The sequence below is a fragment of the Nelumbo lutea genome, chromosome 2 (genome assembly GCF_056320005.1).
Source record: "Nelumbo lutea isolate HS-2025 chromosome 2, American lotus-T2T, whole genome shotgun sequence".
NCBI lineage: Eukaryota > Viridiplantae > Streptophyta > Magnoliopsida > Proteales > Nelumbonaceae > Nelumbo > Nelumbo lutea.
In genome coordinates, this window is record NC_142685.1 from 61316926 (window position 1) to 61341098 (window position 24173).

The 24173-nt window shown below is 35.7% G+C and overlaps 1 protein-coding gene and 1 pseudogene across 1 annotated transcript; one reads left to right on the top strand and one right to left on the bottom strand.

Annotated features, from left to right (window-relative positions):
• Positions 1-1477: 1477 nt before the first annotated feature.
• On the top strand, positions 1478-7203 carry LOC148871084 (mitogen-activated protein kinase kinase kinase 20-like; annotated as a pseudogene).
• Positions 7204-9816: 2613 nt separating this feature from the next.
• On the bottom strand, positions 9817-23761 carry NUFIP (GATA zinc finger protein). Its single transcript, XM_088974094.1, has 8 exons — positions 23163-23761; positions 22100-23062; positions 18531-18649; positions 18355-18431; positions 15905-15977; positions 12432-12522; positions 12292-12354; positions 9817-10627 (listed from the first exon to the last, which is right to left on the bottom strand). The coding sequence occupies exons 1-8, from the start codon at positions 23241-23243 to the stop codon at positions 9962-9964; spliced, it is 2133 nt and encodes a 710-aa protein (XP_088830220.1). The 5' UTR covers positions 23244-23761; the 3' UTR covers positions 9817-9961.
• Between the last annotated feature and the right edge of the window lie 412 nt (positions 23762-24173).

Genomic DNA, 24173 nt, shown 5'->3' on the forward strand with positions numbered 1-24173 from the left:
TTTTGACTGTATTTGGCAACATTAAATTTATGTATTGACAAATGACAGACCAATACATATTTACATTGATAATAAGATATAAAAGTACATTAATAAAAAAGAAGTAAACTTGCATTCAAGTGGGTTTTTAATAAAAAAAACGAAAAGCATATGCTTTATTTGAATTCATGTTTGCATCCATTACAGCTAAAAGTCTATTTGGTAAAAGGTAAACTTGTCAATGCAAAACTAACCCAATTTTACAATTTATATGAACTGTTTTACACTCTACATATTTGCATTCACACTTATTTGCATCGTTTCCAAATGCAGCCTTTACTTCAGTTTTGACTTTGTCCTTTTTATTTGTCAACATAGAATGAGAAGTAAAATTTAGTCTCCAAAAAATATGAAAAGAATGAAGGAAAGGCTTAAGAGGAAGGTAGTTTATCTAGGAAGAGTGGAACAAAATTAAAATGTTGGCCATGAGAGGAAATATTTGAGGAAGGTGGTACAAATTTTGCATGTTTCTAGGATGCAAAATTGCATTGCCATGAATGCAATGCAAATGAAACAAATTGCAAATTTTGCATGAGTAGGAATAAAAACATAATTACAAACAAATGAATACAAATTAAAACCAAGTGCAGAATTCGTCTCTGGTTCAGATTTTCCTTCAATGTATCGGAAAAAAAAAAAGGAAGAAGGCTCTGTTTGGAAGAAGTACAAATACAAATATGTAGAGTGCAAAACTTTATATTTTGTATATATTTATACTGTATATATTTGTATTTGTATTTTTTCCAAACTGAACCGAAGTGAAAAATGGTTATTTCGCTAATCAAATACAAGAAAAAAAAGGAGTAAATTGGGCCAACTCTTGTGCTTGTGCAATTTACGTTACAAGAGCAATTTTTATAGTAAAAATCAAAATAGAAATATGCCACAACGACGCGCAATTAAAGTGTACAAGGCCACTCCGACTCCGTCACTGGCGCCAAGTGACGTGTTGGAAGCAGTTATTTATTTAGTCACAAAAACACCCTCAAATTTTCTCTTCACTGGCTAAATTACCCTTGCTGCTCTTACTGATTAGACGTCACCTCATAAACGCGGGAATAACTTCCAACCGCCACTGTTATCGAAACTCAACTATCATTAGGACTGCTTTTTAGATACAAATGGGTGTATAAATGTACTTCCAATAAACGTGTTGATTCTCTTCTTGAAGCTCTACTTCTCGACTGGGCTTTCTTGTTCGATCGATTCTTTCATTCTCTGCTTTCAGCTTGTAGTTTAGAGCGGTATTTTCTGATTTCTCTAACTGGGTTTTAAAACTTTGATTATCTACTCTGCATCATTGTTCTCTGCTCTCTCTCTCTCTTTCTCTCTCTATCTGGTTTCTTTCTTCTTAATCCTCTCTGTACGTGACCCTACACAGGAGTATTTTGAGCAAAGGGAAGGCCGCAACAGAAGCTGCGGAGACTGATTGACGGATATGGAGGTTCAGGGGAAGACATGGATCAAAGGTGCAACGATCGGTAGAGGAAGCTTTGGCAGGAAGAAGCGCAGAAGGGTGTCAATCAGCCGGTTTTGGGTTGGACCCAATCCGATCCAAACCTTATCAAATTGGATTTGGACGGTTTATATAATTATTGGGTTGGACCAATCCAAAATAAATTGATCCATATTCTTATTGGTCTGAATTGGACCTAAACCAAATTTCCAATAATCCGATCATGAGGCCAAACTCTTGTCCAATTTGAAACTGACCAAAACTGAAGCCAGTATAAAATCACTTTTATGAAAGTACTTTTATGAAAGCATTTTTATAAAAGTACTTTTATGAAAGCACTTTTACAGTAGTTTTATAAAAACACTCACTTTTACAAAAGAACTTTTATGGAAGTACTTTTATACAAGTACTTTTACAAAAGCACTTTTATGAAAGTATTTTTATAAAAGCACTTTTACGAAAGTACTTTTATAAAAGCACTTTTGCAAAGGCATTTTTATGAAAGATCTTTTACGAAAGTACTTTTATAAAAGCACTTATATAAAAGTACTTTTACAAAAACATTTTTACAGAAGCACTACGAAAGTACTGAAGTACTTTTACAAAAGCATTTTTATAAAAGCACTTCTATGGAAGTTTTTATAAAAGTATTTTTACAAAAGCACTTCTAGAAAATACTTTTGTGAAAGTACTTTTACAAAAGCACTTTTATGAAAACACTTTCAAATTTCATCATTTTAATATATTTTTGTAATTTTTATATGTTCTATTTTTTATATATAATTTTTTATATTTCATTCGGTTTGGATTGGATCCAATCCAGTCCATTTACATTGTAATGGATTGGATTGGATTTGGACTGGATTGGGTCCAATCCATTTGTAAGTGGACTCACATTGGGCTGGATTGGGTTGAACCAAATCCAGTCCAATTGACACTTCTATGCAGAAGCCCACTGCCACCACTAATAGTCGTAAAGTGGGCAGAAGTCTCTGAGTCATATTCTCTACAGAAGGAGAAAGAATTTATTTTCGACCTCAATGGATGTCCTCACATCCTTCATTGCTTTGGAGACGATGTCACTATTGAGAATAGTCAAATGATCTACAACGTGCTCTTAGAGTATGGAGGAACAATTAGCTTGGAGCGAAGAATAAAGCAAGGTGAAGACAAAGGCTTAGTGAAGATATCAGCTACTTGATCAATGGAAGTAATAAATTGAACAATGAAAGATTTCTTTGAAACTTGTTCACGTACAAAGTGGAAATCAATCTCAATGTGCTTTGTACACGCATGAAATACTAGATTAGCAGTAAGATAAGTTGCTCCTAAATTATCACGCCATAAAATAGGAGGTTCTCTAGAGGAGACACCAATCCCAAAGAACAAAGAATGAAGCCATAACAGTTCAGATGTAGCAAGAACTATACTACGATATTCACTTTCAGTGTTGGATCTAGAAACTGTGGGTTGTTTCTTGGAAGACCAAGAAATCAAGTTAGGGCCCATAAACATACAATAATGCATAGTGTGTTTAAGGTAACACAATATGTGTTTGACAGCAACCTAATGAACAGTAGTGGGCTTGTGAAGAAACTGGCACACTTTGTTTATAAAGAAGGCAAAATCAGGCCTAGTGATTGTGAGATATTGCAATGCACCAACAACACTGCAAAAATTAGAAGGGTCATTGAATGGATCATCATCAGATTGAGAAAGTTGAATAGATAATGCCATAGGTGTAGAAATGGCCAAGATCTTTCACTTCAAAGGCATGACCCATAGCTGTAACAAGATCCATAACTTGAGAGGAACTAGAGCCAGTTACAATGATATCATCAATATATATCAATACGTACAAGACTTGAGAGTTGTTCTTAAGAATAAACAAAGAGGTGTCTGCTTTGGAGGCTTGAAAACCAAACTCCAACAAGAAAGTATCCAATTTATGGAACCAAGCACGAGGGGCTTATTTGATTCCATACAATGACTTACGCAAGTGGCAAACATGAGAAGGAAAATCCTAGCTTGAAAATCCCGAAGGTTGTTGTATAAAGATATCCTCATGTAAATCACCATGTAAAAAGGCATTTTGGATATCCAACTGATGAATGATCCAATTATGTGAGACATCCAAGCTTAGAATAACCCGAATAGCAGTGGGTTTAATGACAGGACTAAAAGTATCAAAATAATCAAGTCCAGCCCGCTAAGTGTAGCCCTTAGCAACAAGCCTTGCCTTGTAGCGTTGAATAGAACCATCTGGGTTTCATTTCAAACGAAAAAACCCACTTACAACCAATTAAGTTCATACCTAGTTAACAAGGAACAAGTGTCCATGTATTATTGCATGCTAATGCATCAAGTTCATCTTGCATAGTCGCGTGCCAATTGGGATTTTGAAGAGCCAAAGTGTGTGATGTGGGTTCAGCCATTTCAAGAGAACAAGAAGTAGCAAGACAAGTCTTGGGCTTGAAGATGCCACTCTTCCCTTGTGTTATCATTGGATGCATCATTATGAACCAAGGGAAATGGAGGGGTGGAGCTGGTGAGGACAAAGAATACGAAGATTCATCACTAATAGCCATTGGTTCAGCAAGTGTTCGACAAGTGGATGATGTAGAAGATGTTGGGGATGGAGGTGATGCATGACTGCCAAACACAACAATGGTGGATGGTGGTGGTGCAATATTATCAATGAACTAACGATGAATAATAGGAGGCGGACCAATGGCACACATAGTGGGAGATGCCTCAACAGCGGAAGATGTCAAAGTGATTAAAGAAAAAGGAAAAGAAGCTTCATCAAATCTAACATGTCTTGAGATGTAAATCTGTCCAGTTGGTATGTGTAAACAACAATAGCCTTTATACTGATTATAATAACCCACAAAAATACAAGAAGATGACCTGAACTCCAATTTGTTTGCATTTTACGGTCTAAGAAGTGAAAAACACTCACACCCATAGACTTTGAGAAACTTATAATCAAGAGGTTTCTTGAATAAAACTTCCCATGGAGATTTCATGTTAAGCACCGATGTAGGAAGCCGATTAATAAGCCATACAGTTGTATGGAGTGCTTCCCACCAATAAGAGGAAGGCATAGAAGAATTAGCAAGTAAAGTTAAACCCGTTTCCACCACATGTCGGTGATGCCTCTCAACATAACCATTTTGTTCTTGAGTGTGAGGACAAGAGAGACAATGCATGATACATTAGTTTCCAAGAAATTTTTGAATGCATAAAACTCTCCACTTCCATCAAATTGAAAATTCTTAATGCAAATGTTAAACAATTTCTCAATATGGTTTTAAACTTGATAAACACACTCAAAGCATCTAACTTCTTAACCAAAGGATAAATCCATTGATATTTGCTATATGCATCAACAAATAAAATATAATATTTAAAACCATGAGGAGACATAGTAGGGGAGGGACCCCAAAGATCAGCATAAACAAATTCCAAAGGAGAATGATAAGAAGTAACACTAGCAGAAAAGGGAAGCTTATGAGCTTTCCCTAAAGCACAACTCTTGCAAAATGAAAGTCGTCTATTACTAGATAGTGGTAAGTTATGCTAAGAGACAATAGAATGAACGATATTAGGTGCTGGATATCCTAATCGTTCATGCCATTTATTGATTGTGGTTTTTTTGCCCAAAAAAGCACAATGAAAAGAAGTTGCATTTGAGTCCACATTGTTGAGATCAAGATGATAAAGGCCTTCTTTATTCAGTCCTTGCAACAGCACTTCCTTGGTCTCTTGATCGTCCACAAGAAATTCAAAAGGATGAAACTCAAAGAAATAATGGTTGTCCCTAGAAAACTTTGCAATTGACAATAAATTCTTCTTTATACTTGGAACATGAAGTAAATCATTCAAAACAAATGATCTAGAATTGGAGATACAAGAAAAACATCCAGTGTATTTAATATACAAACCTGTCCCATTGCCAATGGTGATATTATCTAATCCAAAGTAATTTGATTGTAAATGGAGATTCTCCACTGCAGATGATGTCATATGATGGCTAGCTCCAGAGTCTAGATACCAACTACTATCAATAGGAGAAGAATGTGATGCAGTGTAAGCAGATCCAACAGTTTGGCATTCAACAGGCTTGAAGTCATTATCAAATTGTGCTCTACACTTGAGAGCATTATGATTCATTCTTCTACATATCTGATATTTTACCCCTTTGAATGGATTAGTCTTCTTTGATTTTTAATAATCTGAATTTGTTTTGGTTCTGTTTATGTCATGGTTAGTATCCTTAGCCTTGTCATAACGTGAAGCAACATTAGCAATAGGATGATAATTATCAAAAAACAACTTAGGGTGTTCCACACGAATTTCATGATTCAGTAATAATGCTTGCATATAATCAAAAGTAAAGCCATCAGATCGAACCATAATGATTGTGACCAATGATTCAAAGTCAGGTCCAAGTCCTCCAAGGACATATTGTATAAGTTCTGAGTCAGATATTATCCCTCCAATGGCTACTAGGCTATTAGAAATAAGCCTGGCTTTTTGTATGTAATCAGCCATGCACTGGTTACTTTTCTTAAAGAGTGACAATTCAAATCTCAACTGCATCACCCTTGCATTGGATCTGAATGCAAACAATCGAACAAGAGCATCCCATACACTTTTGGATGAAGTAGCATGCTCTATGACCTGGGCAAGAACACCTTCTAACAGTGAGGAAAGAATCCAACTTAACAAAAGTTGATCCTATTGTTCCCAAATTGCAAAATCTGGGTTGATAGTCACTTCAGTGCCTTTGTCTTTAACAAATTTGGGCAGAGCAGAGATGGGATCATCAACATAACAAAGAGCCTTGAATCCTTTCAAGAATGGTATGAATAGTGAACGCCATAGAAGATAATTTTTTTGATCTAATTTGATCGAAATCAAATGAGTAATGGTCAAGGGTAGGTTCAGATTCACAATAGAGGATTGGTTGTTCACTGAGTTTGAAACCTGAGATGATATTGACATATTCACAGGTACTTTATATTTGGCTCTGATACCATAAAACAAATACCAGTTTTTGTAGATCTCATCTCAGACAGGCGAGATTAAGAATTGTATATATTTATAAATAGAGGAACTGTACACTTGTCAAAAATTAGAGATACAAAAGATGTTAATTATAACGATAAGAGTTAATTCTGTCAGTTAAGAGTTAGCTCTACTAGTTGTCAACAAACATTGGTATGCTATAATTCTATGCTTGACATCTGGCCATTCTTATCTCCATTATCTGACATGACATGTAACGATACTGATTTTTATCAGGAGCCACCCTATTTAAGAGGCACGCCTATGTATAAATCGCCAGTATCCATTACTATCACATTTAGGAGCCTCCACGTGATTGTATGCGCTCTTGGTTGCACTATACTCGAGATGCTTAGTGGGAAGCTAGTATGGAATGATGGATCAGAGTCTGAAGATGAGGACCATGACTCACCTTTGATACCAAAGGAGATATCAAAGGAGGGGAAGGATTTTCTGAAAAGATGCTTTGTGAGGCCCAACTTTAGGTGGACGGCTGACATGCTTTACTTCACCCTTTCATTGCAGAGAAGGCGCCAAGCACTGCAGAAGGAGCGAGTATAGAAGTTCAAGGAAGAAGAATTGGAAGACCAACTATTGTAAGTGTAAGGAAAATGGCAAGGGCTTCGGCAGCCTAAAAGTGGGAAATATATAGACAGAATGAATTGTAAAGAAATAGAAGGAATGAGGGAGAAAATCTAAGTGGGTAGCTTTTCTTAATCAACGAGAGAGCCTCTTTTTAACTATAAATCAAGAGATTTTTACAATTATTTTTCTTTTACTTTTGGGTGTATGAAGATTGAATTGCACTAATCGATTCATTGTAATTCTCTGTAATTTGATTGATACAATGAAACTCTTTGTTTTCTTTCACTTTTCCTTGGGCAGGTTTTCTTGGATTCTAATAAAATAGATTTTGTGACATTTCATGGATACAAAATGCAATAGTTCTTTACTCACGAAACATTTTGGGGTTACGTTGGATCACACCTTTTCGGATGCCAAGAAAATGAAATGATTTAACTATAATTCTCCTTTACATTATTGCAAAAAAATCAACATTTAAAATTAATAGATCCAATCCTGGTTTTTAATAAACATTTGTACTAAGATAGTTTTTGGTTTAGTGATGTTATGCTGCAGATGTCTTATATTGGTAGAATGTGATGCTAATGTGAGTTATCCCACATGGGCAGAATGGGATGTTGTTGTGGGGTATATATGTGATTGGGTTCTCTCCCTCTAACAGCTAGCTTTTAGGGGTGAATTTTCCTAAGTCACGTATCAAATGGTATTAGAGCCTACACTATTTGTTATATAAATAGTTTATATACTTTATATTAATAAAATATTTATTTTATATATTTATTAATTATCTAAATAATTAATTAATCGAATTCGAATCGAATCGGATATTAATTTTCAAAATCCGTTAAATATTGAATCAAATTCGAATATCAGATTTTCTAATCGAATTCGATGCATGTACCCCTGTATATGTGCTTGGGTTCCCTCCCTCTGATCAGAGAAATAAACCATTTCCAATGCTCAAGAAGGTTGTTTTTCGACCAAAAGATCTGAAACATAACTACATTAATCCATACCCTATCAAATCAGATGAATGCAAATGACTCACAACACCACACAAGCAACACTTGCAATTTGTTTCTGCTAGTCTCTGAATTCTCATCAACCATTGAATTTGTTCCAAATGACAAGAATTCCAGAACTATAGCAAAACTGGTGCCAAATTCCACTCCATTGAGATGGATGCAAAAACAAAATGAACCCATTTGCGTTTTACTCTTAACATCTAAAATAATTGAAATTTCAAGGTGGCTTTTAAAGAGGTTATTATAGCATGTTTAGACACAAATTAATGAAATATTTTTTTTTATTTGGGAAATTGCCTAAAACTCACCATTAGTTTTCAAAGTTTCTCCTAAACCCACAACTTTTCAAAATGTCTAAAACTCACCATGTCAGTAAGCTTTTATTTTTCAAAACTCACCTTCTGTTAGTGCACCGTTAATGCTTCTTAAGAGAGGTGTCCATGTCAGCATAAATAACAATTTTCATGACCAAATTACCTTTGAATGGTGAGTTAGAAGAAAATTGGTCTTTTTCATTTTTCAATTTTCTTGTTTTTTTTTTTTGCATTTTAGTGTTTTGTCATAATTTTCAATGTTTTTTATAATTTCTTTTGTTTTACAATTTTCTATTTTCTATAATCCATAAATTTTCCTGTATTTTTTGTTATTTATTTGCAATTTCTATGTTTTTCTATAATTTTTGGTGTTTTTTCTACAATTTTGATTTTCTGATTTTGTTTTTCAATTTCTATATTTCTATAATTTGAAAATAATTTTTTATTTTGTTTGCAATTTCTATAATTTTTTATATTTTTTGTAATTTCTATGTTTTTATGTATTTTATATTTGAAAATATTTTTTGAACATTTTCCTTTTTTCATGTTAAATATTAAAATGGTAATATATTAACACCCGTTAATTTATTTTTTATATATTTTTATTTTTATATAAAGGTTAAATTGGTAATATATTGACACCCATTAGTCTGTTTAACGTCAAATTAGTGACATGGTAAATTTTAGACATTTTAAAAAGTTGTGAGTTTTAAGAGAAATGCTGAAAACTCATGGTGAAATTTAGACAATTTCCCATTTTATTTTTTGGCACATATTTACCATCTGCAATTATCTATTCATGGTTGTAAAAAAAATTACTCTGATGTCATTTCAGGTTCACCGAAAATGAAATTACTGGTTATGATAGTTTGTGATCAAATGCAATGTGAAAGAACTATGAAAGAGGAAATCCATTTGACGTGACACCTTATCAGGCTAATTCAATGGGCTTACTTTAGATACATTTACATTTTTTTCTTGAGATAACACGGATTTTAACCTTTAAGCCACTGAGTTCAAAAATTAGTATTTCTTAAGTAATAATTTTTTCCACCATTTCGCATTGTTTGCCAAATTCTTAAGCCATAGTTCACATAAACCACTAGATTATGTTATTTTTTTCAAGTATTTATACTTTATTATGGCCATGTGAGCGCTATTTATGTATTTATGGGATTTATGAGCTCCCCTGGTGTATCTAACCTTATCATTCCACCGTATACTCGACGCTCTATGATAGTGATACTACGAACCTTGCATAAAATAAAGAAATTTTCACCACGCACTAAAAAAGGCACCACTTCAAGATGAAATAACCAAGGGGTTGAGAGAGAAACATCGCCAACTGCTGTCATAAAGAAACAAGTGATCATCCCCATTCAGTGGATATGGCAAAAACATTTTCCTTGCAGTAAATTAAAAACTGTATAGAGACTAATACAATACAACTAAGAAATCATTTCTCCAGTCTAATCTATAATTTCTCCCTCTTCTGCCTCAGATTTCTCAAGCTCCTCTCTGGCACAATCTCTCTTTCCTACATGCTTATTATAAGCCATATTTTCAACCTCAACATCATGTTTGCCATCATCGTCACTGCTGCCATCGCCATCATCTCCGTTATCTGCCAATTGATCATTTGTACCTTGCAATTCCTGAATTATGGAATTCTTACTGACCAAAATATCATCATTTGTTCGATGTGAAGGTTTCTCAATAACTTCGTTCCCACTGACCATATCTTTAACTATAACCGATGGGAACTCCAAAGGCTTGTCAGGGCAATTTTTGAAGAAAGAATTCAACACCATGAACCTGAACACTTGTAAGAGATGACTCTTATCTCTCTTAATGTCTGCACTTAGAAGCTTCTGCAAAAGAGTCGGTTTCCTCATCTTCAAAGCAGGTTTATTAGTTAAATCCTTGCCTTCTAACTTTTGCTTCTTAGCAAACCGGCGATCTTGACCATATCTTCCTCTTTTACCATGATTTCGTAATCTCCCCTTCTTAGCAAACACCTTTTTGTCCTCTTCCCCTTCACAAACCTGCCTATCCGGCTCTGACAGATATTCCGGGGGTATTTCAGCAACTTCAACACCCAACTCAGCCTGCTTTGCAAGAATTTCCTTTAGTTGCTGCAAACAAAGTTAACAAGTTAATCAATGAGAGAAACTATAAAGAGATTTCCAAGATCCCACATTTTGGATACTGCTATTGAATGGGAGAGCTACCAATCAAATAAAAGAAAAAATATAGCACTAAAATCTGAAGTGTCAGACAAAATGTCATTAAATATGAGAGCAATTGTAAGAGACTATTATTCAAAATAAAGTAGTTTTCAGTCAAATACAACCATGTAGTTAGGAGAATTTTTGCATTTTATCCTATGCAAAAAGGACAATCAACTTTCTGAATTTTGCCCATTTCAAACACTAGGACATAGACATACTCGTCATTACAAGTTCTCAAAATCTTATGATTTAAGACACAATTCATGATTTGAATCATGAATCCCACGGGTTTTGGTTCGAATCTTATGTCTGAATTCTTTTCTACAAAAATCTTACAATTTTCATTTGAATCCTACAATTTGATTCATAAATCTTACGATTTATATGATTCCTTCTATATAAAATCACTTCAATATCAAATTAGTTATTTACTTTGTCATTTGATTTATTTATATTTTTGCTAATGGTGACCTGTTTCAAAGACTACTAGAAATTGATTTATTGCAGTTATTTAAGCCCATATGTTGAATTTATTTTCCATCATATGTAGGATAACAAGCCATTGTATGTAAAGTATTAGACTTTCAAGTCAAACTTGATTATGCCATCTTAGACTTCTATTGTGCAAGTGGTGAATTCTATTATTTTAAGTACATATATGGCAGATATAGATTAAAATAGGGTAGAATCTTTTTAGTGTATCCGCATTTAATTTTTTGACAAGTTTTTAAAAAATTTAAATAATCATATTTACGATTCAACTTTCTTTACAACTTTACATTATGATTACGATTTTTAGAACATTGCTCATCAAACATGAGATAACTTCATTTATTCAAAAAAAAACATGAGATAACTTCTATTTTAGAAAATCATAATTAATTTATATACCAACCACATCTTTGCTAAGTAACAAAATTAAATCACCAAGTTAATTTGGAACAAAGTTCAGGATTTGAGATTTGAAGGTTGTTTGTTTGATTTACACTACTGCATTTCCTAGAAATATTGAGACGGATGAGTAGGAAAACTAGAAAAGATAATATTGCAAATGAACATATTTGTAAGAAAATGAGAGTGACCCCAATAGATAATTAAATGAGAGAAAGTAGAACAAGATGGTTTGTCCGTGTACAGAAGGAGCATCTACAGCCCAAGTAAGAAGTGATCTTTTGTAAGTTGAAGAGTCAGGAAGAGATAGGAGCAGGCCAGAACAGGCTAGTGAAAAACGATTTGAGAACCCATAATTTAGCAATAGATATAACAGTAAATAGAGTGGAATGGCAGAATAGGCTGGATGTAGCCAATACCATATAGTTGGGACAAGGCTTTGTTGAGTTGAGTTTAGTTTATGAGATGAACAGCAAGGAAATATCCACATTCCAGATTTGCTGAGGCTAGTTTTTCTGGTACCTAGTATTCAGGTATGACACTGCAAGGTAGAAACCACATGAATTTCATACATTCCATAAGGTACCCATCTGACAGAAAGCCTAGATTAAAGACCTGATCCATCATTCTGTCAGCCTCCCCAAGTGATATTTCTCGAGATAAAAGAATATATGTACCTGACGGAATGCTTTGGCATCTCTATCAGTAACTTCAGCATTTTCAGCTTTCTCAGTCAATTTCTGCAATATGCACACAGGATTTAGGGATGCCTGTTTATGGTTCATATATAAGAACAGTCAATCAAATTAAAGCAAACCTTCTCAATGTTAGCTCGGGACGGGTAGTTCCTTTTGCGTGCTTCACGCCATTGTTGGATTTCTTGTTCCATGTAGTTCAAAGGAATAAACCTTCATTTAAAAAAGTTAAAAAAAAAGTCATCATAAGTAATTACAATTATCTAAAACAAAAAAGAAAAACAAATGGAGATAAAAATAGAAGAAAAGATTTGTGAATAACAAATCTTTGTGAATCATTTCAAAACACTCTATGAGGGCATAGCCCGAGCCTTTGTGAATCATTTCAAAACACTCTATGAGAGTCCAAGGAGGTTTGGAGAAAACTTAGAAGATCTGGACTGGAGGGTTGAGAACAGAGAGCCGTTGGACTCCTTGGAAAGGAAATTTGAGGTTCAAGAAGTCAAAAATGCAGTCTTCTTGATGGCGAGATCTAAAGCCCCAGGACCTGATGGTTTTACGATGGCTTTCTATCAAGACTGTTGGGAAATAATTGAGGGTGACTTGATGGAGGTTTTCGATGAGTTCTATGAGAGGGGCAAATTTAACTCAGGTGTAAATGCAACCTTCATCGCTTTGATACCAAAGAAAGTAGATGCAATCCAGCCAAAGGATTTTAGGCCCATAAGTCTGATAGGTAGCGTGTACAAAATCAATTCCAAGGTTTTAGCCCTAAGAATAAAATATGTTCTTCCCTCGATGATTTCTCCAAATCAAGGGGCTTTTGTGTTTGGGAGACAAATAATTGATCAAATCCTTATTGCCAATGAATGTGTAGAGGTTAGAAGAAGGAAAAAACAAAAGGGATTGGTGTGCAAATTGGATTTAGAGAAAGCCTATGACATGGTGGATTGGGAATTTCTGTTGGAGATTCTCAAGCGTAGGGGTTTCGGAGAGAGATGGTGTAAATGGGTGAAGGGTTGCATTACTTCATGTCATTTTTCAATTCTGGTAAATGGAGCAGCAAGAGATTTTTTTTTCCTGCCAAAAGGGGCCTAAGACAAGGATTAGAGGCTAGAGAGTTGGAAGGGATGAAGTGGTGGTTACACATTTACAATTTGCAAATGACATTATTATGTTTTGTGAAGGGAAAACAGAAGAGCTCATGAACCTAATAAGGATAGTCCATAAATTTGAGAAGATCTCTAACCTAAAGATTAATTGGGGCAATAGTTGTGTGGCAGGAATAAACTTAGGAAGTGAAGAGGTGATTCGATTAGATGGAATATTGGGGTGTGAGGTAGGAGATTGGCCATTACAATATCTGGGACTACCTTTGGGAGGAAATCCTAATATGGATAGGTGCTAGTACCTAGTGATTGAGAGATTGACAAAGAGACTTGCGAATTGGAAGAGAAACTACATTTCTTTGGAAGGTAGAATAACCCTGATAAAGTCAACGTTGGCTGACTTACTAGTGTACTTCCTATCTACCTTTACGATACCGGTGAAAGTAGCAAACCAGCTAGAGAAGATTATTAGGGACTGCCTTTGGGAACCAGGAGACACCAAAAGAGACCACCTAGTGAAGTGAGAGGTGGTTTCTAGAAGTAGAGATGAAGGGGGACTAGGAATAGGAAATCTTAGGCTAAGAAATACAACATTATTAGGGAAATGGCAGTGGAGATTGCCTTTGGAACAGGACAGACTTTGGCATAGAGTGATTATTAGCATTCATGGATTGGCAGACAATGGTTGGGAAGCGAGAGTCGACCCCAGGGCTTCCCAGTGCTCTCCCTGGAAAGTTATTCATGATATTTTACCTTCACTCCTTCCTTATGTTAAATTTGATGCTTGTGCAGGAAATAAGGTCTTGTTTTGGGAAGATGCTTGGGTTGGAGACATTCCCCTTAATGAAAGATTCCCTTTTATTTTTTCTGAAAATAAGAGAAAAGTGATCTCTTCAGTCTTTACTGATAACTCTTGGGGCTTGGGTTTGAGGAGAGGTCTAAGGGAGTCGGAAATGACAATGGTGGATGAATTAATTAACCTTCTAGGGTCAACTTACCTGGATCAATTTTGTGTGGACAGTAGAATTTGGAAACCTTCCCCTTCTGGTGTGTTCACTTGATCTTCCTTTTTTGATATCCTCATTCAATCATCAAACCCTGTAAGGAGCTTTCCTTCAAAGGAGATTTGGTGTCAGCCTGTACCCCCAAAAGTTTGGGCTTTTTGTTGGGAGGTGGTTATCCAAAAAATCAATACTCTAGATATGTTGCAAAGAAAAAGGCCAAATGTTTGCCTATCACCCCATGTTTGTAACCTCTGCTTGGGACCTGGTGAGACAACCACACATCTATTGATTTCTTGTCCATTTGTATGCTTTATTTGGACTTGGTTCTCTTCTATCTTTGGTTGTAGGTGGACACCTCCCCCAGATGTGGCAAGCCTTTTTGACCCAAGCTTTTTCAGGCAACCGAAGAGGCGTGGAAGACTAATGTGGAGAGCCACAAGAGCAGCTCTCTTATGGTCAGTTTGGAAAGAAAGGAACAATAGAATCTTTAAAGGCAATTGTAGAAAGGATAATTATTATGACTATTCATTGGTTGAAAACTTTGGATTTGTTTAAAGACTTCTCAGCTGAAGACATTTACCGGAATTGGGAAGTGGTGGCTTCTACAACTTCCATGAAACCTATAGTGCAGGAATTGTGGTCCCCACCAACACAACAAAGAGTGAAATTGAACTTTGGTGGGAGTTCAAGAGGTAACCCGGGCCCTTCAGGTATAGCAGGAGTTTTCAGAGATGAAAATGGCAGAATTGTGGCTTTCTTTTTAGTACCAATAGGAGTGGGGGACTCATTGAGAGCGGAGGTGATGGCCTTGCTTCAAGGTGTAAGATATGCAAAACAGTTGGGGTTACACCAAATTGAGATTGAGGGAGACTCTAAATTGTTGACTGAGTGGCTGCAATCTGGTAAGTTGGGAGCCTGGATTTATAGACAGCCCATAAGAGAAATCCACAACATACCAAGGGAGATCAGTGCATGCTTCAAATGGACAAGGAGATCAGCTAATAGTTTAGCTGACACATTGACTAAACAAGGGACTGTGAGGGAGAGTATGTTTTGGGCAGTTTTGTCAGAAAGATAACTGGGGGCTCAACACCTACTTAGGGGTTGACAGCTGTACTTAAATCTGGAAAGTTATTTTTAAAGTTATTTAACGAAGTTACCGTTTCCAATCAAAAAAATAAACAAATAAATAACAAAAACACTATGTGAAAGGAAGGATCACATGCAATAGCTCCATCAAACAAGAAATTTATTCATTAATCAAGCCTAGGAACCTAATGATTATCTTTAAATAGATTTAGTAGTTTATTCAGTCAAACAATGGAGTTACAGAGGGTTTCTATCACATTTCCTGCTATACTTTGTTCATTAGATTTCAGGTCATTGTTCCACTTCAAATAGGTGGTTAGAAATGTAGATTTAACAAAATTTGTTCCAGGAAAAATCTCCTTCTAAGAACATGGGCCATAGACTTTTCAGTACCTTTTACATTCCACTTTGGCTTGTTTGGTAGAATTAGCTGGATGAGATTTTCTCACTCCCTCATTGCCACATCCTGTCTCCAACAACGAAATATTTCAGACCATAATCAAAATTTCATCATGTATATGTGATCAGGCAAGACAAAAATAAACTGGCGACACAAGAAAAACAAAATATAGGATTTGCTATGTGTATCAAATGAATGCATTTTATTTATTTAATTAACTATTTATTTATTTAATTGTTTATTTATAAATGTATATAGCCAATCCATTCATAGAAACTTAGGAGTAGCTCCACTAAGTGCTAAAATGAGAGAGAGTAGGCTAAGATGGTTTGGCCATGTGCATAGAAGACCACCAACAGCTCCAGTTAGAAGAAGTGATTTCTTAAAGTGGAAGGGGCTAGAAGAGCTAGGGATAGACCAAAGAGGACATGGGTAGTAGTAAGAATTAAGAAATAGTTTACACACTTGTAATTTAACAGTGGACATGGTTTTAAACAGAACGGATTGGTGAAGCAGGATTCATGTGTAGCTGACCCCATATAGTTGGGATAAGGCTTGGATGATGATGAATGTATATAGCCATGTGAGTGTGTGTGTGTGTGTGTGTGTGTGTGTGTGCACGCACGCACGCACGCACAAATAAGAACAAGCTGTTATAGAGTCAAGAAAAGGCCGGCTATCTTTCTAATCAAAAGATATAATAATAAAAATTAGAAATGAAACTAATGAAGACCCAAGTGGTTTTGGAAAAATATATGAAAAATACTACAACAAGATAACTTTAAAAATAGCCAAATCTTGATATCATACCTGGAAAGCTCACTGATATTATAGTTTACTAGTACACAGCATGTCCTTTGCACGTGGATGAGTAGGTGTCTGGGACTTGCAAGAGCTCTTTTATATTCAAACTAAAGACTGGCTGGGGTAGCAGATTACCTACAGGCATTCCTCTAGAGGCTTTATGGGTCCCAAGGGCATTCAAAAACAGTGCTTCATACATACCTAGATGCACACAGGCACGTGAGTGAAGAAAAGGTGTTGGAAGAGTTGTTTTAGATTTAGAAATAAGTGGCGTTACCATGAAACCACTTGGCAAAGCATCTTTTGACACTGTATGCTAAATAAGTTTGAAGTAAAGACTGGCTAAGGGCTAATGCATTTCCTAGAGGCATTCTTCTCTGATGATTTAATGGATCTTATGGAGATCTCAAAATAGTACTTGCATACATATTCATAAATACATGCATATATGTAGTATATGTTTAAGAAAAAGAGAAAGGGAAAGAAACAGAAAGGAGGGGAATAATTTGTCTTTAGTAGGGTTCTTACTTTAGTTTGATTATATTTTGTTATTTTAGATTTCATAAATCTTTTAGGATAAAACCTAGTGGGGGAAAACATATAAACAATATAAAAGATACTCAAATATTACAGGTTTCTTTATCTCTCTGCTGTATTTCTAGTAGTCTGTGCTGCAAGAGCACTATTGTAATTTTATCTCTTATTTGCTGCCGTTCTAATATAAATAAAACACTAGGTGCTGCCAGCCTAGTTTTTTGAGTCTCTAAACGCCTCTCTTCTCTTCTTCCTCCTTCCCTCTTCTTCTCTCACTTTTCTACTCTTTTTCTACTGGATAATACTTTCTTAGCCTCCTTTTTCTTTTCTTTTTTTTCCTCTTTTTCCAAGTATGCAAGGTGATTTAAGACCACCAGTAGATAGTTATTACAGTGTTATCATACTCAGACAAGACCTGATGGTTGAACCAGTAACTTGGTGACCTGCTAACCTTTTCAGGTCTCAGGCAATTGACAATTATCATGGTAATGAGATAAGCAGCAGTTAACCAGTAAAACCATGGCCCAGTGAGTTTCTTTTTTTTTTTTTTTTTTGATCAATAACTTCGAAACTTTTATTGATTAAAATACTTTAGGATACAACAATAAGTTACAAAAGAAATCAGCATAGAAAGCTGACCCAGTACAGAATTACAAGTGTGCCCAAAACATATCTGTTCTGTGAACCCCTTGCTTTGCTAAGCTATCTGCCAAACTGTTGGCAGATCTCCTTACCCATCCCACCTGAATTGACAAGTTCCTTGACATCCATTTAAATCTTCTGAATTCATTCTTCAGCCATTGCCCGATGAGTATTCCAATTTTTTTGTCCAATCTGAGTCGGACAATATTGGTTATTAGGTTCTGAGAACGGAATATTTGGATTGAGAACAAGCATAAGGTCTTGAAAATAATGTAAGCAGGATTACAAGAATCAAAGAATTATTTTGATTCTTTTAATTATGCAGAGTGAATTCTCTTCAACTGATTATGTGATGTCATCCGTGCCAATTATCAACTTCAATACTGTCACAGATACACTTGTAATACTACTTATATAAAATCAAGAAACTAGTAAACATGGTAAGGAAACACAAAGCCTAAACCTTTTCCCCGTTGCCTGTTAAAAGTCCTGAAGTTTCCCTTTGCAGTTGCCATGGGATGATTGCTGGATTTCTGGAACCTGCATAAATGTAACTTCAGTTTGGAGCATATGGCACAGACTCAAATCTTCCATAAGAATAAAAAGGAAGAAATTCACAAAATATTATATGAAATATACTTGGAATTTGCTGAACCTCTTTTCCAAGATCCATGATAGTTCCTTCTGAAGTTCTTGCTTTCAGGATTCCCCTGGATGGTGTTTGGGATATGATTTTCTCTGCCTTTAGCATGATTCCCCTGATAATTTCAAAAACATGTCAGCACTATGTGTATGTATGTTTGAGAGAGAGAGAGCCAAATGTCCAGAGTTAGATACCAGCATAGACAACTTACAAATGTTTTGCAGATTTTTTTTTCTTAAAGGGTCAAGAAATTGTGATGTTCAGACAGCATTGGCAAAGAAAAACAGGCAGTAAGCTTCCTGGACTTGCACATTAAGATTTTTTTTTTTTTGAAAGTTTGCACATTAAGATGGATTTGACCTTTAAAAAGTTAAAATTTTATGCTTTAAGCACCATAAGGCATGTCATTTACTTAAATATGAAAAGGAACCAAATTTTGTTGCATCACAGACAAACTGAAATTGATCCAACCAAATATTTAAATGCTTTTTTTTATAATTGAAAATTAATTCATTAATCAAATGATGGATCAGTTACAAATAAGCCCAGAGAGAGGCTCAAGGTGCAGCCTCACTCTTAAGAAGATATCAGATCTACAACAAAATACAAATAACCCACTAGAAGATAGATTAAACAATTGCAAAGCTACCCAGAACAGAGAGTCCCTGTTAACCCCTTGTTTTGCAAGAGAATCAGCCATCTCATTAGCCGATCTTATTACCCAGAGGATGTTCACTATCATATTTGTTAACCAAACCACCTACTTAAGGAAATCTCTTAAGAACAATCAAGTAATAGCTCATTTGTTTAAATGATTATTCCTTGTGTAAATGCTTATTTGAACATAAAAGTTCCAATCAGGTAATAGCTCAACCATCTGTCTCATACAAACTATTAAAAGGAAATTCACTAGCTAAATTAAACCATCCAAGCAAGAGTCCAACTATGGTGCATTCCAAAATTTTTACAGCATGTTACATCAAAATTCCAACCCATCATCACGTTAAAGACGTCACATGGTCTATTTACTTTTCATTGGTTCATATTCTACAAGGTATATTTTCACAAGCCACAAGGTGTACTTATCATTAAAAACTTTAACAACATTAAAAATGTCACTGTGATGTGTCTGTCACTTCATCACTGGCTAGTTCACATTTAAATTATGTTGCAGCAATTTCCTTAGAATGCACCATATATTTTTCTTCTAAACAAAGCTTGTCCACAGATATCAAATATAAATAAAGTTGACTCTACCATTATGGCAGTCTCTAATGAATTTAGCTGAATAACACAGATATCATATCAGCTATGTACAACTACTCTAGCAGGAATTCATCTACCATAATTCACAGGTTGCTTCTTCCTTGTTTCCTTCAACCTTTAATAATATAAATCAGGAATTCATTTACTTACAGACAAAAGCAAAGAACCTTCCCTAACCCACCACTGAAAAAAAAGAAGGAAATGACACGAACTTTATCAAGTATGAAAGCAAGCTGCTCAATAAGGGCCTTGGAAATAAAGCCAAGCCCCAAAAAGAAGTTTATACATGAAAAAAGCTCCCACTGTGGAAAACCCCCTCCCTCAAATAGAACCCCAATTTTAGCCTGACTGTCAGCTGAAATACTATATTCTCTTAGAAAACACATGGAAAAAAAATGGTAAGAACATGAACCAATGCTTTTATCTCGAATGCACTGACCAGTTTTCATGCCTAAAGCCTCTCTCCCATCTGAGAGTATTGCTTGAATTGCCTTCCTCCACTAGCAGGCATACTCTAGGGGAGCAAGTTAAGCCTGGTTAGGTCGGGTTTAGGTCAACACTGATCCAACCCAAGTTGTTGAACTCCTAACACTAATCCAACCCAACTTCTTCGGCTTGGACTAGGATTGAACTGGGTTTGGATTGGGCTGGTTTCTTGCACGGAAGAATGCACACATATTTATATAATATTCATAAATACAAATATGAAGGCAGTGTCAGATTCAGATCGCCCAGGGCCTCAACCCTAACCATACCCAAAGTTAAGTCAGATTAATATTTTTCAACCCTAACCCCAACCCAAACTTCAAACCCACCCAACCCATTGGGTTTGGGCCAACCCAGCTCAAGTTGTACCCTCGTACTCTCCCTGACTTGTGCACCCAGAATTTATAGGAAATCCACAAAACATAAAAATCCATCTTGTTGAGTAAAAGTGTCACCAGTCTCCTCGCCCAGGGCCTCAACCCTAACCATACCCAAAGTTAAGTCAGATTAATATTTTTCAACCCTAACCCCAACCCAAACTTCAAACCCACCCAACCTATTGGGTTTGGGCCAACCCAGCTCAAGTTGTACCCTCGTACTCTCCCTGACTTGTGCACCCAGAATTTATAGAAATCCACAAAACATAAAAATCCATCTTGTTGAGTAAAAGTGTCACCAGTCTCCTCATCTTTTTTATGCTACATCCCAGTTTTTTCACATACGACAATGAAATGTCTCCAAATAAAATATCTTTATAATGTCTGGTTTTACATCAGAACTCCCACCTACTACGGGAGCACTATTAACCTACTTATTGCTGAAAGCCTCTCTTTCTTCTCACGCATCATATGACTGAATCATGAACAAACATAACAACCACCTGAGCTATTCTATCGAGAGTTAATAACAGATCTACATGGGAATCTATATTCAAGAATTTTGAAAGGTCTAATTAGCAATGTGTTTCTTTTGCAACTTTTAAGAGAATGAAAACAAATATTTTCAATTATCTACCCAGAGACCCCATCAAAGGTGTACATCAATCTTTCTTAGTTGTTTGTCTATCTCCATGCCTGGATTGCCTAATGAACTCCCATTTATTGCTTCTGAAGAACAGTTGGCTGATGTCTTGACAAAGTTCTAATTAGCAATGTGTTTCTTTTGCAACTTTTAAGAGAATGAAAACAAATATTTTCAATTATTTACCTAGAGACCCCACCAAAGGTGTACATTATGTTCTTCAGAAGCAATAAATGGGAGTACATTATGTTTTTCCTGGATTTACAGGAAAAACATATGAAAGATTGAGAGTATTGCAAAGGTGTTTGGGCCACTTTCAGATGGGTTAAGAGAACCGCAAATGAGATGGCTAATTCATTTGCAAAGCAAGGGTGTTTGGGGAACAACTATTCTGGGCAGAGATGTAATTTGGATTCTATATAAACATAAAGGGTGGCCGGGTAACTAATTCCCAGCTTTGAGTTCTACTTTTAAACATAAATTAATGGAATTACTTGTTACCGATCAAAAAACAAATAAAATTGCATAGCATGGAAAGTTGAGGCAACAAAAATAACATCTATTTATTTCAAAAAAAAAAGTATGAAACAAAATGGAGACTAAACCCAAAAAAGAAAAATAAAAATAAAAACGACCAGGACAGCATATCCCAAAATTAAATTCAAAACATAATGGAAAATACTGAACTAGGCACCAGTATCTTGTGTAAAAAAAGCAAAATGAAGACCATTGGCGGAACAAACGCAAGAAATCCTATCAAAAACAGGATATGTACCACTCAGATGAAAGATACCTGTGACTTCTGGAGATTGATTGATTGCAAATTCATCTGGGATTGTTGCTGTTGGGCTAGACCACAAGCAAGTGACGAAATTCCTTGTAAATGTTGAGAATCAATTGGTGTCTCTTGCAAGCAATTCTGACCGATGGTAGGTGGACCAGACAAATGATCTTGTTTATTTTGTTGTGCTACTTCACATGGGTTCATCAGTCCCAACTGTGGGTTCATGAGGAAAGTAGGGTTCTGATTACCTAGGATCTGAGTTGCTCGACTCATTTGTCCCAATGAAGCATTGGAACAAAGAGGCAAATCATGAGAAACTTGAATTGGATTCACAGAATTTTGCGAGCATTGCATGGGTGCATGTTGGTTCACATTTTGCATTTGATTCTGGGGGAAACCCGCAAGTGGGTTCAAATGTTGAGGAATTTGAGGACAGGGCCCCCCACCAGGAATAGTTGCAGCTGCATATGGCCGCATAGGCATAACCTGGCTTACAAATTGTGGGTTGTTGTGCATAAACAACTGCCCATGTGGTTGAGATGGTGCCATCTGATTTAAGTTCTGTGGTAAATTAGAGGATGGATGCCCACGAAGTGGAGATGCTGCAATAGGATTAAAATTGTGCGGGGAATTTTGTGGAAAAAGCTGCCCATGGGATTGAGCAAGATGTTGATAAGGAGAAGGAGAACCAAAAGTAGGCATACCCAAATGACTATTTTGAACCGGAAAGCAATGGTTAACCCCATTTATCAAACAAGGAGAAGGCACCATAGGTGAACCATTAGGCATAGCCACAACATTTCCATTTAAATTATTTAAATGAGTAGTTAAATTATTAAATGGCATTGGGCACTGGGGATTTCTGAAAGCTAACTGATTGTGGCAAGCACAAGAGGAACATGGGAATTGGTGGGCAAGAGGGTTACCCAATAAATTATTCGAATTTGTGAGACAAGGATTAGGCATAATAACCTGAACCACCAAAACAGAACCAATCACTAAAAGAATAAAATCAAATATTTCCATCAAAAAAAGGTTAGAAGCTCAAAAGAAAAGGAAGAACAAGGATTACCTGTTGGGCACCCGGATTGTTGCCTCCTTCAGTCTGCATTTTGTTGGGCATATGGGGAAACGAAGGTTGTAAAGGGAACATATTTCTCCAAAAGACAACCGAACTCTACCTACACAGTACTCCAAATTTCTTATGAACCAATGGATTTAGTAGTTAAGACTAATATTTCGTAACAAAAAATAAGCGGAGATAGAAATAACGAGTCCTGGCAAGCAAAAATGTATGCAAGCAGCGCTAAGTCTTTGCTCTTTGCTTAAAGATGAAACTGACCCTTTTTCTATTCCGCCTAAACCACTACAAAACCCTAAGAGGATGAACCCTATCTCTTCTGATCAAAAAAGCCCTAGAGAGTTTTAAGCAATTTTCTGTTAATCTATTCCTGCGTGGCGCTTGTTTCCTACTCTTGAACGTCCTTAACGGTCGATGTGATGCGACCGTCGAAGGACTGGAGCTGACACTGGAGTGGCGCGAATGGGTTTTCAACTGAATTTTCTTCGCCGGTCTTTGGTCATAAGCTGATTTAAACCGCCAGGAGGGGCAAGTATTACTTACTATTACGTAGGGCTGTCAATGTGTCGGGTCTACGGAGAAACAGCCCCGAACTGATTATTAATCTGGACATTAATTGTCGGGTCTATCAGACTGTACCCAATAGACCTGATTGTACTGAAAATTATATTTTCATTTAAATAATACATAAATAATATAACCTAATAAAATTGATAAAAAATATTAAATTATTTATATGTTAACAAATTAACATTTTTAACTAATATTACCTTACAATTATCTAACAAATTTATTATTTTAAATATAAAACACGATAAAACTTATAATAAAATTAAGAAAATATTATATACATTTAATAAAAATAATCAGTTCAGGGTCAGAATCGTTTCAAGACAGGTAAGAAATAAAATTAATCCAATTATGTGGTTTTCACGAGGATAATGACCTAATTAAACATTCTTATCATTGATTGAAATGAGTGATTCATTATCTCCAAATTCT